At 50.3% G+C, this 17,223-nt stretch overlaps 1 protein-coding gene across 1 annotated transcript in view; it reads left to right on the top strand.

Moving 5' to 3' along the window:
• Window positions 1-17,223, top strand: part of MAPDA (N6-Methyl-AMP deaminase) — a 173,548-nt gene that overhangs the window by 15,725 nt on the left and 140,600 nt on the right. The window contains exon 2 of the mRNA XM_078684933.1: window positions 4,473-4,603. Within this exon, the coding sequence (XP_078541059.1) occupies window positions 4,473-4,603 (131 nt within the window). The remainder of the gene's footprint in view (window positions 1-4,472; window positions 4,604-17,223) is intronic.

Genomic DNA, 17,223 nt, shown 5'->3' on the forward strand with positions numbered 1-17,223 from the left:
CTCTGAGGGTGGTGTTGGGGTCGGTGTGGATCCGGAAGTGCAGGTGTTTGGCAGAGTTGAGGGTGTCGTCTACGTGGGTGGAGACCTTGAGGGCGGACTTGTGGACGATGCATAGACCTCCTCCGATTCCATTGGCTCTATCCCTGCGGGTGATCTTGTAGCCGTCCGGGATGGTTATGGCGATGTCGGGCGCCGAAGGGTCGTTCCACCAAGTCTCGGTCAGGAAGGCAAAGTCTGGGGCGGAGGTGTTGAGCAGGTCCCAGAGCTCGACGGCGTGTTTACGTGCGGAGCGGATGTTGAGAAGTATGCAGTGAAGGTGGTTGGGTCCGGTCCTTGAAGGGATGGTGGCTTTGTCGCAGGTGTGGCAAGAGAAGGGACCGTAGGTACGTTTCGGGGCGGCCTGTAAGCAGCGGTGGTCTCGGCCGGCGTTGAGAGCGAGGAGTACGCTGGCGTCGTATCGGCGTCTGGCGTCGTGACGTTCGCGCGGTCCAGGGGTTCTGGCGCTGGGCGCGGTCTAGGCGTGGACGGGCGCAGATGGGCTTGCCTCTGGCGCGCCTCCGCGCGTCTGCTGCGCAGTCGCGCAGGGGCCGGCATTTAAGGCGGGGAGGGAGGGAGGATCAGCTGGGAGGCGGGAGCGTGGCGGTGAGGGGGCGTGACCGTGGGGGAGCAGCAGCGGGAGACGGGCAATGAAAACAGAAGAAAGGGGGGAGGGGGAGAGAGCTGAACGCAAGGGAAAAAAGAGGCAAAACGAGGGCAAAAGCAGAACTGTAATATACAAGAGACAGAATACAAGCACAAGATCACAAAACGGAGACAGACACCAAGAGGCAGAGCAGGATTGAACTCACAGTGGTGCAGCAGCAATGGGGAGAGGTGCTGGCACTCCAGTGGTGCTGAGCGGCAGGAGCGGGGCGACCTGGCCTATGAGGGTCAGGGGTTGCTCTTACTGCCGCGCAGCTGCCTGCATTTCAGGCAGGCAGGGAGGGAGGATCTGCTGGGAGACGGGAGCGGGGCGGCGAGGGGGTGTGGCTGCGGGGGAGCAGCAGTGGGAGACGGGCAATGAAAACAGAAGAAAGGGGGGGGAGAGCCAGACGCAAAGGAAAAAAGAGACAAAACGAGGGCAAAAGCAGAACCGTAATATACAAGACACAGAATACAAGCACAAGATCACAAAACGGAGACAGACACCAAGAGGCAGAGCAGGATTGAACTCACGATGGTGCAGCAGCAATGGGGAGAGGTGCTGGCACTCCAGTGGAGCTGAGCAGCAGGAGGGGGGCGACCTGGCCTGTGAGGGACAAAATCAAAAGGCAGACCACCATTTTAATAGCCACTGGATTTGCCAGTGCTTGTTTATTTTTTTGTTTCCAAAACCTTATTGAAACTGGTTACACTGATTTTCCATTATAAATAATTTTGGGAAATACTAGCATACATGAACACTTTTTACTGAATGATGCTGCAAAGAAATGGTACCTAAATGTTTACAGTAGTTAAGCAAATTTGTTTTATTCCTACTGGCGTTTTCGTGTGAGCATTTTATTTAGAAAGCAAAGAATCATCAACCTTGTTTTCAATCTTCTGCAAATATTTGCATCTAATCAGAGAGCATTCTGGGAGCATTATACATAGCCTAATATTGCTAAACTTTGAAAACGTGTGTACACATTTTTATACTGGAACCACTGTCAGTAGTGCAGTCCAGGCTTACAACATTTACTTAGAGCATTCACCCTAATAATAAAGGCTTTGCATTAATGGACCATAAATACATGTTTGCACAGCATTACCACATAGACACAAATATTACCTTAACTGCAGACAATGCCACTGGTCTATAATATGGTACTGTAAACTGGCAGGCAAAGGGTTTGTGCTGTAGGGTGTTTGGCCTACTTGTCCCAAGGACAAAATACACATGACATCTTGTTGCCCTTGACCCCAAACAATATGTCCTGGGCGGGCTATAGGAATTCCACATCTCTTTAATGCAATATTTGAGGTTATCAAAATGACAATGTACAATGTTTTTAGCTTCAGAGTGATGGCATACTATCTGCAGTTGGAGCTCTCACAATGGGAAAGGTCGCTACATCTCAGATTAAGGGCAGGCACAGAATGATGGTTAGCATTAATTAGGTGATTTGTAAAGCTGCTGGTTACTCCATCCAGAATACTATCTCTTGTACTGACCCTTAACATTTCGCGCTCATCAGGCCCTACATTTGCCTAAAGAATCAGGTCTTAAGTTTCTTGCAAAAGGTTGGTTCAGACCCTTCCTGTCTCAGATCTAAAGGCATAGTGTTCCACAATTTAGAAGCCAAAGAAGCATCCTCCCTTGCAGGCTTTTTTTCCCCCCAGGAATAATGGTGAGCGAGGGCCTGGCAGTTCTGAGGCTTTTGCTAGGTCGATACGACTTCACCAGAGGATGTATGTAACGGGGTGCTTTCCCGTTCACAATTTTGTGGCAGAGACACATAGCTTTAAAGGAAACTCTCTTCCTTACAGGCAGCCAAGATAGTTTAGCGAAAGCTGGCCTCATAGAAGACCATTTTTGTCCTATTTGGTATTGTGCTTTAGGTCTTCTCACCCGAATGTGAGCTGTTTGGTGTGGTCAGCGAGTGTACCGGCACCTCACCTTAGCACCATCTCACTGTGGGCAAAAGATCACTTTCACACCGGTAGGGGTAAATACTTCGCTTCGGCCAGTATGCTCCGGCGCCCAGTTAGGGCCAAGAGCACATAACTAGTACACTGTGTGGAAACTGTAGAATGAATGCAATGGCGAATTGCTTACTCGGCTTGTAAAACCTGTGCTGCCTCCTCTTCATCTTTGTACCTGCAATACTAGGCAGGTGAGAAAACTCTTACCCACTCCACCTACAAAAATAGCAGACTCCAGTCCCAAGCAAGCAGCATTGTTACTGCTGTCGGCAGCATGTATCTGGGCCCGAGTAAGTCACCAACACGTGTCCAGTAATATAGAAACACTGATATCGGCCTGGCAAGGTCTAAGCCAAGCTGCAGAGGTTCCCTCAGCCTGAAACAGTGTGATAATAAGCAATGTGTCATTGCCGTACTACACAGTGTTGAAGCCGTGATGCTGAATGATATCTGCAAGGGGACACATGTAAAGATTGAACAACGTAGAGCTCCGAGCAGAGCACTAACCCCCCCTGCCGCAATGAGGCAACCTGTGTTTCGGAATCTTGAAAATTCTGAGTAAACCTCAATAAAATAACGGTTGTTGAACCACCTGCAATGTGCGATTTGGAGGATGGAAACTAGCCAGCATAAAGCCGTATCACCGACACCACAGTTCCACAACTGTCCCAACAAAAGGACGTGGGATACGGTGTCAAAGGCTGCACTTTAGTCTAGCATATCAGTGCAGCGGTTTTGCCCCCATCAGCAATCTGTCTGACGAGTCCAAGGTTTGGAGTACCCATTTACCAGTCTGCCCTTGCAATGGTGCTACAAAACAATCTTTTTATTGCATTTTATGTTCTTTTGTAAATAGTACCACCCTTTTTTTTAATCTGTTTTAAACACATCCTAAAACCACTGACGTTCCAGAAATGTAATGATACTTTATTGTATTTACAGTCGGTAAGCAGCCCTAATGTTTGTGCTTTTTAAAAATGGCTGTTAGGTACAGGAAATCAATGGAAGTTTATGAAGGGTTTTTTATGCTTTGCTTTATAAGTGTAAAAGGAATAATTGATGGATGGAATATTAAACAATGCAAACATTTACCCCCAGCCACCCTAGTTTGGACCCAGCCATGTTCAAATCAGTCTCGACCATGTTGCTCATGGTAACAGTCTAGCCCAAACAGCCAAGCCAGGTCCGACCCTGGACCGGAAACCAGCATGAGACCAGTTTTGAGGCATCACCTCTCATCAGCCAGGCTACCTTGAATCCAGTTTTGTAGTGAGCACGAAACACACGTCTGGGCTCACCCTTCCTACGTAGGACGACAAAGGCAAAAGGAATAATTGATGGGCGGAATGCAGATTATAACTGTAACACTCGCAGTATATTTGCGGGGGTGCTTTTAATCTGTACAAATGTATCTTCTTTGACACGCTGCACTTTATAGGGATCGAGCTCCTCTGGATTAAACTGTTACTACGTTATTCTTAACCTTTTTATTAGTTTTAATAGACGTTACTCTCTTGATGGATGGTATTTCTCTTGATTTATGTTTGACTCATTTATGATTTAATTTCTTAAAATCGAATAAAGAACTTTTTGATTGATTATGTACTCTTAAAAAAGGCACCCACATTATGTCTATCTAACACACTTGGTTTTATATGACAAGGGATATGGAATAATGAAATTTAATATCAATCTGTTTCTTCAGAATAATTGATCCTTCACTAAATGTATCAGCTCAAGGCATATCATATATAATAATTGTACTACTTAGCAAATCTTATTCTTGAATATATTTGCTCTTCATTTAGGAGCTTCATGCCCATTTAAATGGCTCAATCAGTTCTGCTACGATGAAGAAGCTAATGGCTCAGAAACCACATCTCCAAATCCAGAATGGGATGACCATGATTGACAAGGGAGAAAAAAGGAGTTTAGAAGAGTGAGTACGTTAAATATTGCATTACAAATATATATGTACTGACTGTATTAAGCAACCTTCCTAAATCCTCTAGAATATAGGTGGGTGCCAAATCAATACCAGATTTCCAGGAAATCCACTCCCTGCAAATGTATACACAATTAAAATAAATGTAACTTATGAACGTGATGCCCATCCTGAGATTCTGGCTTTTATCTGGTTAGCTTGGGCACATGTCAGACCTCGTTCTATGAAAACACCATTATCATACCTGGTACTTTCATCTAATTGACTTTTTTCAGATATGTTTTGATTGTGAAGACCCAATATTGCATATATTCACAATTGTGAAAGGTTGTTGGAAACCCACAGCATAAACAGAAAACAGATTGAAAGTTTTTTATTGTAATCAAGTTAATGAAATGGAATTACCTTGCAATAGAACATGCTTTTGGGGAGAGAAGTTGGTCTAACGGCTAAGGCGATCGACCTCGAATCAGGGTTCGATTCTGGGCAAATCACTTAACCTCCCCTTTGCCTAACAAAAATGAATGTGTCATGTTTTTTAAAGACCTTTGATGTATCAGCACTCGCTAAAAAAGCACGATAACGTATTGCTTGCCCCATTCAAATAATGAGTGCTAGGAAAAGCCCATCCTAATGAATGAATAGAATTGAAAAGAAATTGAAAAATATCTCTGCGTGACACTCGGCAGTGGTAATCCAAATCCAAATCCAAAAATTCTTTATTTCGGCCACATGGGCCATAAAAGATGCAATAAAAAGCAATACATACATTTAAAACACAATATATACAATAAAAAGGTCCTGCTAGGCCTGCATAAGGTACAAGATGCAAAATAATGTAAATCAGGGGGACATTTTCTTCCTTATTATCCATGCTGCCATTAAAAATTTTGAAACCGCAAACACAATATGGCCCAGAGTGTTGGTCTTCATAACCCTGTAAGCCTGTGGGTACTTCCTAAAGCCCAAATTCCGGCACAAGGGTGCTATCCAGCGCCTCCTCGGGCTCCGGTAAGCATGACAACAAAACATTATGTGCAGATCATCTTCGTCGTGGGCTTTACAGCATGGACAGAGTTTGTCACCCCCTGCAGACCATTTATAGGTAAAAACTTTGGTAGGGAGTGTACCAAACCTCCATTGCAGGAACAATTTCCTCGCCAAAAGAGGAAAGCTAAAATCCATAAAAGGTTCAAATACATAAGAATTTTTGGATTCTAAAAAACGTCCCGTCAGGGTGCCACTATCATGAGCATTAACCATGGCAGCAAGGTGTTTATTCTTATACAGCTGGGCAAGGGTTTTTCGCGAGATCCTTTGGCAGCCCTGAGCTGGGTCATCCCATAAGTCTGGCAGATTCAAGCTAAACAGTTCCGACTTGATAAATGCCAGCCAGGGAATTTTGCTGTTGGTATTCAGCCTCATGACGTGAATAAGGTCCTGTCTATAGTGATGCAGTTCCTCGGTGGTCCAAATCCGATGCCAGAACTTCACAGGCTTCGACAGAAGATCCTCGGCGATAGAGGGAAGGCCCAGGTCGAGTCTTAAGGGGAGGAGTGGCGTACCTTGCGGGAGAGCAAGTAAGCGCCTAAGAAAACAATTTTCCACCCCTGCCATGACCTTGCCTGCTTTATGTCCCCATAGCTCACTGCCATAAGAGGCTGCTGCCTTCGCTTGGGACCTGTAAGTTTCCAGGGCCGGGCTTACAGGCTTAAAGGTGGACTTGTTAGCCACCTTCAGGAGTGCGCCCGATAGCTGGGAGAGTTTCAGCCTAGATCTCGCTACCTGGGAGTCCCATGATAAATTTTCTTGCAGTGATACCCCCAGATATATAAAGGTCGAGACCCTCTCAAGAGTGGTATCCCCCAGTGTAGGGTTGGGTCTGGTTTTGGTGGGGGGGTTAAAGATCATGAACTTGGTTTTTCCCGTGTTCACCTCCAACCCATGCTGTCGACAGAAAATGCCAAAGCCGTCCACAATCCTCTGGATCCCCATTGGGGATTTGGAAAGCAGGAGGGTATCATCGGCAAACATTATTGCCGGGACCCTCCTGCCTGCCAGAAGCGGGGCGTCATTGTCTTTAACAGCGTCAAGATGTTGAATGACGCTGTTGATGTACAGACAGAACAGGGTCGGGGCCAGGACACAGCCCTGTCTGACGCCTCGACGGACCGGGAATTTGCCCGAGAGCTTACCATCCCTCCCACACCTTACTTGTGCAAAGTTGTTCTCATGCAACCTGATGATGATACTAAGAAGGTGGGGGGGTACTCCTAGCTTTTTCAGAACCTCCCATAGCTTGCCTCTGGGGACGAGGTCAAAGGCTGACCTCAGGTCCACGAAGACCATGTACAACCGTCCGCCCTCTAGCGTGACCGTCTTCCAATATAGGAGAAGGAGGCGGAAAATTTGGTCCATGGTCGACGTGTTCTTCCTGAAGCCAGCCTGAAGGGGGCTCATGATGTCATTGTCCTCGACCCAGTCTGTGAGATGGTTTAGAATGAGGCGCGCAAAAAGCTTTTGGGGGACGTCAATTAGGCTTATGGGCCGGTAATTGGCGGGGAGCAGAGTAGATCCCTTCTTGTGGATTGGTACAATCTCTGCCCCCAGCCATGACCCGGGGATCGCCATACCTCCTAAGATGGATTAAAAAGAATAAGAAGGTATGGACCCCAGATGTCCGGGTGATGCCTAAAGAGATCCCCGGGTAGCCTATCCAGGCCTGGCGCTTTCCCCAATGGTAAATGCTCCAGGGCAACTTCCACTTCCCCCAAGGATAATTCCATACCAGAAACCTGGGAGCCCAGAGGCACTTGCAGAACTACATCAGGGCAGGAGTCAGTGTCCTGATAAAGTACCCCAAAGTAGGCCTCCCAAACCGCGGGGGCAATATTAGGTTCGATTGCTTTAATGAGCTCCCCAGTCCCATTGTTTACAAGGGCCCAAAATTTCCGGGAATCCCTGGCTTTTAGGGCATCATGGAGATCCTGCCAGTGGGTCCAGTCCCACTCGGCCCTGGCAGTCACCATCACTGATTTATAGTGTTTCCTGAGGTCACATACCCTGGCCTTGTTGGACCCCTCTTTTATTGCAGCAATGAGCTCGGATTTTGCTGCCCTGCAGGAGGAGGTATACCAGGTGGGAACATGGGTCTTTTTCTTTCGAGTTGGCACCACCGGGTAGAAAACCTCAGCCAGATCCCTCACTAGGTCCTGGTGTATATTACCCAGTTTCTCATTAAATTCTGGGATCCTTGGCTCAACCAGAAGTACATCCACCTCCATGAACCTTGGGAGTGCCAGCTCATAAAGCTTGGTGATAGCCTCTTCTGAGCTCACCAGCTTCCCCCACTTGACCCGGCGCCTATTTGTCGTGAGGCGCAATTCCCCCAGGTCTTCCCCTCGCTCTACTGGGGATACAGCCGCCGAGGGCAGAGGGCACTGGATGTTTAGACAAAGGGCATTATGATCACTATCTGCCCTATTTATCACCCCAAAGTCAAGTACTTTTGGCCAGAGTGTAATGTCCACCATGATGTAATCTAGCCTCGACTCATGGCCCCTTCTGTTGAAAGTGCACACTGAGGGGGTATCGGAAGGAGTACGACCATTACAGGCCCTCAGTGCGCAATTCAAGCTAAGGGACATGAGTTGGAGTGCTAGAGGAGACCAGGCTTTGGGGTGGGGAGAAGACGAGGGTGGCACCCCCCAGTAGTCATCCTCGGCCGTAAGGGCACCATCCAGTAACCCCTCCAGAGGTTCAAAGTGGCAATTGAAGTCTCCTCCAAGCACCACCTTGAGGTCTCCCGGAAGTTGGCCCAAGAAGGAGGACAGATCGTTTAAGGTTGGTGATTCATTTGACGAGGCTACTGGACGCGAGTAGACGTTAACAATGGCCCACGATGGTTTGTCAGGCCATGTGAGCCGAACACACTGAATGTCCTGCGAAGACGTATGGAGCTGCTCCGCCTGGCACCCAGTGTGACTCGCAATCCAGATTGCCAAGCCACCCGATGGCCTCCCCCTCCCACTCCATTTGGCGGGGATTTCAAATACTTCGAACCCTCTCCTAGACTGGGTATCCCTCGCCCATGTTTCTTGAAGGAGGAGGATATCACTGCCAGCTACTAACTGATCCCACTCCGGTAGACCCTCCTTGTTTGCAATTCCTGCCACATTCCATGAGAGAATTCTCAACCCCTGGTCCGGTGGCAGGCTACCTTGGCCTCCAGAAGGTGGTTGCACGGCGGCCAAGGATAAGTTAGTATCTAGGGGGCAATTGCAACAAGCCACGCTTGTGGAAGGCTCGACCAAGTCCGCCACCCCAGGTTGCAGAATGTGGGCAGGGCTGGTAATAGGGGAGGGTCCCAGTTGTCCCGAACTATCAGCCATATCAGCCATATCAGGCATTCGCTCTTTAGCGTTATCATTCCGCTTAGGATCAGTCACAGGGGCTGTACCCGAACCCACTAGGCTTTGCACCACCTCATCCATCCTCTTCCCAGGACCAGAAAAAATTTCCCTGGCTTGTGGTCAGTCGACCTGATCCAAGCAGGAAAATCTGTTGTGGTGTATAAAATTGGTCTGGGCAGGTGGTAAATAATGCCTAGGTCTGTATCGCGAGCCATCCACAGCAGAGCCTACTCTAGTCCACCCCTTCTTGCTCCCTGTCACCGTGTTACTGTCACTAGGGTAGAAATATGAAAGGGGTACTAACTCAATATTGGACTTGTCAGGCCTTACAAGCCAGTTGCAGATGTAGTTTGCAACGTGTGGGCTTTTGAAGCTTAGGATGATACAGTCCCCTGTCCTATTCTTTGGGGTAGGGCCAATCCATGGAATCCTCCTTACCATCAAGACCTCGCCTTTCAGGTTCGGAGGCAGCGGCCTATTAATACTAAGCCAACTGATAACCTTGTTGCGTAAGGAATCTTGGGTCTCCCTTATACCACCGGTTAGCTCAGGAACTCCTACCATAATTGCCGTATAAGGGACCGCTTCTGGAGGCAAGTTAACCACCCTGCGCCTATCAGGCGGGGGAGCGATACCACCAGTCGGGGCATTGGTGGCACTCGCTACCCCCCCCGATTGCGGCGCAGGAGGCAGCTTGGATCTCCTGGGAGCCGGGACAGGAGGCCCAGGTGCTAGAGGCAACAAAGGGCGCGCCTGAGAAGCAGACGCTCCGATTGTGCTCAGCGATACCCTATTAGGGGCCTTGGGCAATACAGGAGACAGTGGTCTATTCCCATGTGGATCCCCGGAGGCTATAGGAACGTTTGTACCTGACCCAGGACTTTTCCCAGTGTGGCTATTTCCCATGGACTGAAGTTGATTCTCTATGGCATCCAATCTTACTGCAATGGGGGTTAGCAAATTTTTAATGATGGCTGTGAGTGAATTAATTATAGTATCTGCACTGTTGGAAGTTACCCCACCAAAAATAAATGGGCCCGACGGCAAAGGTAGTGACACCGGGGCTGAAGAGCCCCCGGGATCTAACCTAGACCCCGCTACGATGAGGTCAGGGGAAAGCGAAATGTCTGTGCTATCTTCATAAGTTGATTCAGCTATGTCAACTCTTGCCCTTTTTGCCCCCTTTGCTTCCTTGGACCTTTTCCTTTTTGAAGGATGTTCCCCCCCACTGGCTGCAGGCTCTAGAGACAGCACGCCCTGACCCGCTTCAAGCATGTCTATTCCCATGTTATCCGACAAGGGGGAATGGTCGGAAATCCCAAGTGGGCGGGGGGAATTCCTATCCCTCTGTGTTAGGGGAGTTCTTAGTTGCTGGAGGACCGACTCAATAGTCTGGTCTATACTGTCCAGTAGTGACATGTGAGTAGCGTCCGGGGGATTCGGTGTACTAGCATCTGTTGATGGGGTTTCCCCATGGTCCAGAAACACACTTTCAGGGCCCATCAGGAGGTGAGAATCTGTAGATAAGTGACAAGTACTAATTTGAGAGCTCGCTTTTGGGAAAAATTTCTCCAGAGTACTTAGGCCTTGTTGGGTGGACTTACTCCGTAAAGATCTGGTCGCCATTGTGGGGTAAGTTAAGGGGGACAAGAGCGGGAACGTTAGAGGGGTGGGCCGGTCCGGTCTCTTCCGGCCTCTAACGGCCTAAAACGGCCCGCTCTTTGCCCGGTCTTCGCCCCGGTGATCGCCCCGCGCGCGTCCCGCGATGCGCGTGCCCAGGTGCTCCTAGGTATAGCTGGGGGGCGTGGCACTGGGAGGGGTCGCGGCGCGGCGGGAAGAGGAACCAGCTGGCGGTGTTGCAAGGAGAGCTGGACCTCGCAGTCCCGCTCGCCGCGCCTCTCACCTCCACTGCGGCCGGATTGAGCAGCAAATGGCCCCCAGGAGGTACGATAGCTCCCAGCTACTCCAGTAGCGAGCTGCAGAAACCAGGGACAAAGTTCAGGCAAAGTTAGACTCTCGAGCGGCTCCCGCGGAGCGGGGGCCGCGAGAAGTAATAAGGACTCCAGGCAGAGGGGCGTGGCACTGGGAGGGGGCGCGGCGCGGCGGGAAGAGGAACCAGCTGGCGGTGTTGCAAGGAGAGCTGGACCTCGCAGTCCCGCTCGCCGCGCCTCTCACCTCCACTGCGGCCGGATTGAGCAGCAAATGGCCCCCAGGAGGTACGATAGCTCCCAGCTACTCCAGTAGCGAGCTGCAGAAACCAGGGACAAAGTTCAGGCAAAGTTAGACTCTCGAGCGGCACCCGCGGAGCGGGGGCCGCGAGAAGTAATAAGGACTCCAGGCAGAGGGGCGTGGCACTGGGAGGGGGCGCGGCGCGGCGGGAAGAGGAACCAGCTGGCGGTGTTGCAAGGAGAGCTGGACCTCGCAGTCCCGCTCGCCGCGCCTCTCACCTCCACTGCGGCCGGATTGAGCAGCAAATGGCCCCCAGGAGGTACGATAGCTCCCAGCTACTCCAGTAGCGAGCTGCAGAAACCAGGGACAAAGTTCAGGCAAAGTTAGACTCTCGAGCGGCACCCGCAGAGCGGGGGCCGCGAGAAGTAATAAGGACTCCAGGCAGAGGGGCGTGGCACTGGGAGGGGGCGCGGCGCGGCGGGAAGAGGAACCAGCTGGCGGTGTTGCAAGGAGAGCTGGACCTCGCAGTCCCGCTCGCCGCGCCTCTCACCTCCACTGCGGCCGGATTGAGCAGCAAATGGCCCCCAGGAGGTACGATAGCTCCCAGCTACTCCAGTAGCGAGCTGCAGAAACCAGGGACAAAGTTCAGGCAAAGTTAGACTCTCGAGCGGCACTTAACCTCCCCTTTGCCTAACAAAAATGAATGTGTCATGTTTTTTAAAGACCTTTGATGTATCAGCACTCGCTAAAAAAGCACGATAACGTATTGCTTGCCCCATTCAAATAATGAGTGCTAGGAAAAGCCCATCCTAATGAATGAATAGAATTGAAAAGAAATTGAAAAATATCTCTGCGTGACACTCGGCAGTGGTAATCCAAATCCAAATCCAAAAATTCTTTATTTCGGCCACATGGGCCATAAAAGATGCAATAAAAAGCAATACATACATTTAAAACACAATATATACAATAAAAAGGTCCTGCTAGGCCTGCATAAGGTACAAGATGCAAAATAATGTAAATCAGGGGGACATTTTCTTCCTTATTATCCATGCTGCCATTAAAAATTTTGAAACCGCAAACACAATATGGCCCAGAGTGTTGGTCTTCATAACCCTGTAAGCCTATGGGTACTTCCTAAAGCCCAAATTCCGGCACAAGGGTGCTATCCAGCGCCTCCTCGGGCTCCGGTAAGCATGACAACAAAACATTATGTGCAGATCATCTTCGTCGTGGGCTTTACAGCATGGACAGAGTTTGTCACCCCCTGCAGACCATTTATAGGTAAAAACTTTAGTAGGGAGTGTACCAAACCTCCATTGCAGGAACAATTTCCTCGCCAAAAGAGGAAAGATAAAATCCATAAAAGGTTCAAATACATAAGAATTTTTGGATTCTAAAAAACGTCCCGTCAGGGTGCCACTATCATGAGCATTAACCATGGCAGCAAGGTGTTTATTCTTATACAGCTGGGCAAGGGTTTTTCGCGAGATCCTTTGGCAGCCCTGAGCTGGGTCATCCCATAAGTCTGGCAGATTCAAGCTAAACAGTTCCGACTTGATAAATGCCAGCCAGGGAATTTTGCTGTTGGTATTCAGCCTCATGACGTGAATAAGGTCCTGTCTATAGTGATGCAGTTCCTCGGTGGTCCAAATCCGATGCCAGAACTTCACAGGCTTCGACAGAAGATCCTCGGCGATAGAGGGAAGGCCCAGGTCGAGTCTTAAGGGGAGGAGTGGCGTACCTTGCGGGAGAGCAAGTAAGCGCCTAAGAAAACAATTTTCCACCCCTGCCATGACCTTGCCTGCTTTATGTCCCCATAGCTCACTGCCATAAGAGGCTGCTGCCTTCGCTTGGGACCTGTAAGTTTCCAGGGCCGGGCTTACAGGCTTAAAGGTGGACTTGTTAGCCACCTTCAGGAGTGCGCCCGATAGCTGGGAGAGTTTCAGCCTAGATCTCGCTACCTGGGAGTCCCATGATAAATTTTCTTGCAGTGATACCCCCAGATATATAAAGGTCGAGACCCTCTCAAGAGTGGTATCCCCCAGTGTAGGGTTGGGTCTGGTTTTGGTGGGGGGGTTAAAGATCATGAACTTGGTTTTTCCCGTGTTCACCTCCAACCCATGCTGACGACAGAAAATGCCAAAGCCGTCCACAATCCTCTGGATCCCCATTGGGGATTTGGAAAGCAGGAGGGTATCGTCGGCAAACATTATTGCCGGGACCCTCCTGCCTGCCAGAAGCGGGGCGTCATTGTCTTTAACAGCGTCAAGATGTTGAATGACGCTGTTGATGTACAGACAGAACAGGGTCGGGGCCAGGACACAGCCCTGTCTGGCGCCTCGACGGACCGGGAATTTGCCCGAGAGCTTACCATCCCTCCCACACCTTACTTGTGCAAAGTTGTTCTCATGCAACCTGATGATGATACTAAGAAGGTGGGGGGGTACTCCTAGCTTTTTCAGAACCTCCCATAGCTTGCCTCTGGGGACGAGGTCAAAGGCTGACCTCAGGTCCACGAAGACCATGTACAACCGTCCGCCCTCTAGCGTGACCGTCTTCCAATATAGGAGAAGGAGGCGGAAAATTTGGTCCATGGTCGACGTGTTCTTCCTGAAGCCAGCCTGAAGGGGGCTCATGATGTCATTGTCCTCGACCCAGTCTGTGAGATGGTTTAGAATGAGGCGCGCAAAAAGCTTTTGGGGGACGTCAATTAGGCTTATGGGCCTGTAATTGGCGGGGAGCAGAGTAGATCCCTTCTTGTGGATTGGTACAATCTCTGCCCCCAGCCATGACCCGGGGATCGCCATTAAAAAGAATAAGAAGGTATGGACCCCAGATGTCCGGGTGATGCCTAAAGAGATCCCCGGGTAGCCTATCCAGGCCTGGCGCTTTCCCCAATGGTAAATGCTCCAGGGCAACTTCCACTTCCCCCAAGGATAATTCCATACCAGAAACCTGGGAGCCCAGAGGCACTTGCAGAGCTACATCAGGGCAGGAGTCAGTGTCCTGATAAAGTACCCCAAAGTAGGCCTCCCAAACCGCGGGGGCAATATTAGGTTCGATTGCTTTAATGAGCTCCCCAGTCCCATTGTTTACAAGGGCCCAAAATTTCCGGGAATCCCTGGCTTTTAGGGCATCATGGAGATCCTGCCAGTGGGTCCAGTCCCACTCGGCCCTGGCAGTCACCATCACTGATTTATAGTGTTTCCTGAGGTCACATACCCTGGCCTTGTTGGACCCCTCTTTTATTGCAGCAATGAGCTCGGATTTTGCTGCCCTGCAGGAGGAGGTATACCAGGTGGGAACATGGGTCTTTTTCTTTCGAGTTGGCACCACCGGGTAGAAAACCTCAGCCAGATCCCTCACTAGGTCCTGGTGTATATTACCCAGTTTCTCATTAAATTCTGGGATCCTTGGCTCAACCAGAAGTACATCCACCTCCATGAACCTTGGGAGTGCCAGCTCATAAAGCTTGGTGATAGCCTCTTCTGAGCTCACCAGCTTCCCCCACTTGACCCGGCGCCTATTTGTCGTGAGGCGCAATTCCCCCAGGTCTTCCCCTCGCTCTACTGGGGATACAGCCGCCGAGGGCAGAGGGCACTGGATGTTTAGACAAAGGGCATTATGATCACTATCTGCCCTATTTATCACCCCAAAGTCAAGTACTTTTGGCCAGAGTGTAATGTCCACCATGATGTAATCTAGCCTCGACTCATGGCCCCTTCTGTTGAAAGTGCACACTGAGGGGGTATCGGAAGGAGTACGACCATTACAGGCCCTCAGTGCGCAATTCAAGGTAAGGGACATGAGTTGGAGTGCTAGAGGAGACCAGGCTTTGGGGTGGGGAGAAGACGAGGGTGGCACCCCCCAGTAGTCATCCTCGGCCGTAAGGGCACCATCCAGTAACCCCTCCAGAGGTTCAAAGTGGCAATTGAAGTCTCCTCCAAGCACCACCTTGAGGTCTCCCGGAAGTTGGCCCAAGAAGGAGGACAGATCGTTTAAGGTTGGTGATTCATTTGACGAGGCTACTGGACGCGAGTAGACGTTAACAATGGCCCACGATGGTTTGTCAGGCCATGTGAGCCGAACACACTGAATGTCCTGCGAAGACGTATGGAGCTGCTCCGCCTGGCACCCAGTGTGACTCGCAATCCAGATTGCCAAGCCACCCAATGGCCTCCCCCTCCCACTCCATTTGGCGGGGATTTCAAATACTTCGAACCCTCTCCTAGACTGGGTATCCCTCGCCCATGTTTCTTGAAGGAGGAGGATATCACTGCCAGCTACTAACTGATCCCACTCCGGTAGACCCTCCTTGTTTGCAATTCCTGCCACATTCCATGAGAGAATTCTCAACCCCTGGTCCGGTGGCAGGCTACCTTGGCCTCCAGAAGGTGGTTGCACGGCGGCCAAGGATAAGTTAGTATCTAGGGGGCAATTGCAACAAGCCACGCTTGTGGAAGGCTCGACCAAGTCCGCCACCCCAGGTTGCAGAATGTGGGCAGGGCTGGTAATAGGGGAGGGTCCCAGTTGTCCCGAACTATCAGCCATATCAGCCATATCAGGCATTCGCTCTTTAGCGTTATCATGCCGCTTAGGATCAGTCACAGGGGCTGTACCCGAACCCACTAGGCTTTGCACCACCTCATCCATCCTCTTCCTAGGACCAGAAAAAATTTCCCTGGCTTGTGGTCAGTCGACCTGATCCAAGCAGGAAAATCTGTTGTGGTGTATAAAATTGGTCTGGGCAGGTGGTAAATAATGCCTAGGTCTGTATCGCGAGCCATCCACAGCAGAGCCTACTCTAGTCCACCCCTTCTTGCTCCCTGTCACCGTGTTACTGTCACTAGGGTAGAAATATGAAAGGGGTACTAACTCAATATTGGACTTGTCAGGCCTTACAAGCCAGTTGCAGATGTAGTTTGCAACGTGTGGGCTTTTGAAGCTTAGGATGATACAGTCCCCTGTCCTATTCTTTGGGGTAGGGCCAATCCATGGAATCCTCCTTACCATCAAGACCTCGCCTTTCAGGTTCGGAGGCAGCGGCCTATTAATACTAAGCCAACTGATAACCTTGTTGCGTAAGGAATCTTGGGTCTCCCTTATACCACCGGTTAGCTCAGGAACTCCTACCATAATTGCCGTATAAGGGACCGCTTCTGGAGGCAAGTTAACCACCCTGCGCCTATCAGGCGGGGGAGCGATACCACCAGTCGGGGCATTGGTGGCACTCGCTACCCCCCCCGATTGCGGCGCAGGAGGCAGCTTGGATCTCCTGGGAGCCGGGACAGGAGGCCCAGGTGCTAGAGGCAACAAAGGGCGCGCCTGAGAAGCAGACGCACCGATTGTGCTCTGCGATACCCTATTAGGGGCCTTGGGCAATACAGGAACAGTGGTCTATTCCCACGTGGGGATCCCCGGAGGCTATAGGAACGTTTGTACCTGACCCAGGACTTTTCCCAGTGTGGCTATTTCCCATGGACTGAAGTTGATTCTCTATGGCATCCAATCTTACTGCAATGGGGGTTAGCAAATTTTTAATGATGGCTGTGAGTGAATTAATTATAGTATCTGCACTGTTGGAAGTTACCCCACCAAAAATAAATGGGCCCGACGGCAAAGGTAGTGACACCGGGGCTGAAGAGCCCCCGGGATCTAACCTAGACCCCGCTACGATGAGGTCAGGGGAAAGTGAAATGTCTGTGCTATCTTCATAAGTTGATTCAGCTATGTCAACTCTTGCCCTTTTTGCCCCCTTTGCTTCCTTGGACCTTTTCCTTTTTGAAGGATGTTCCCCCCCCACTGGCTGCAGGCTCTAGAGACAGCACGCCCTGACCCGCTTCAAGCATGTCTATTCCCATGTTATCCGACAAGGGGGAATGGTCGGAAATCCCAAGTGGGCGGGGGGAATTCCTATCCCTCTGTGTTAGGGGAGTTCTTAGTTGCTGGAGGACCGACTCAATAGTCTGGTCTATACTGTCCAGTAGTGACATGTGAGTAGCGTCCGGGGGATTCGGTGTACTAGCATCT

The sequence above is a fragment of the Lissotriton helveticus genome, chromosome 3_2 (assembly GCF_964261635.1).
Source record: "Lissotriton helveticus chromosome 3_2, aLisHel1.1, whole genome shotgun sequence".
Classification (NCBI taxonomy): Eukaryota; Metazoa; Chordata; class Amphibia; order Caudata; family Salamandridae; genus Lissotriton; species Lissotriton helveticus.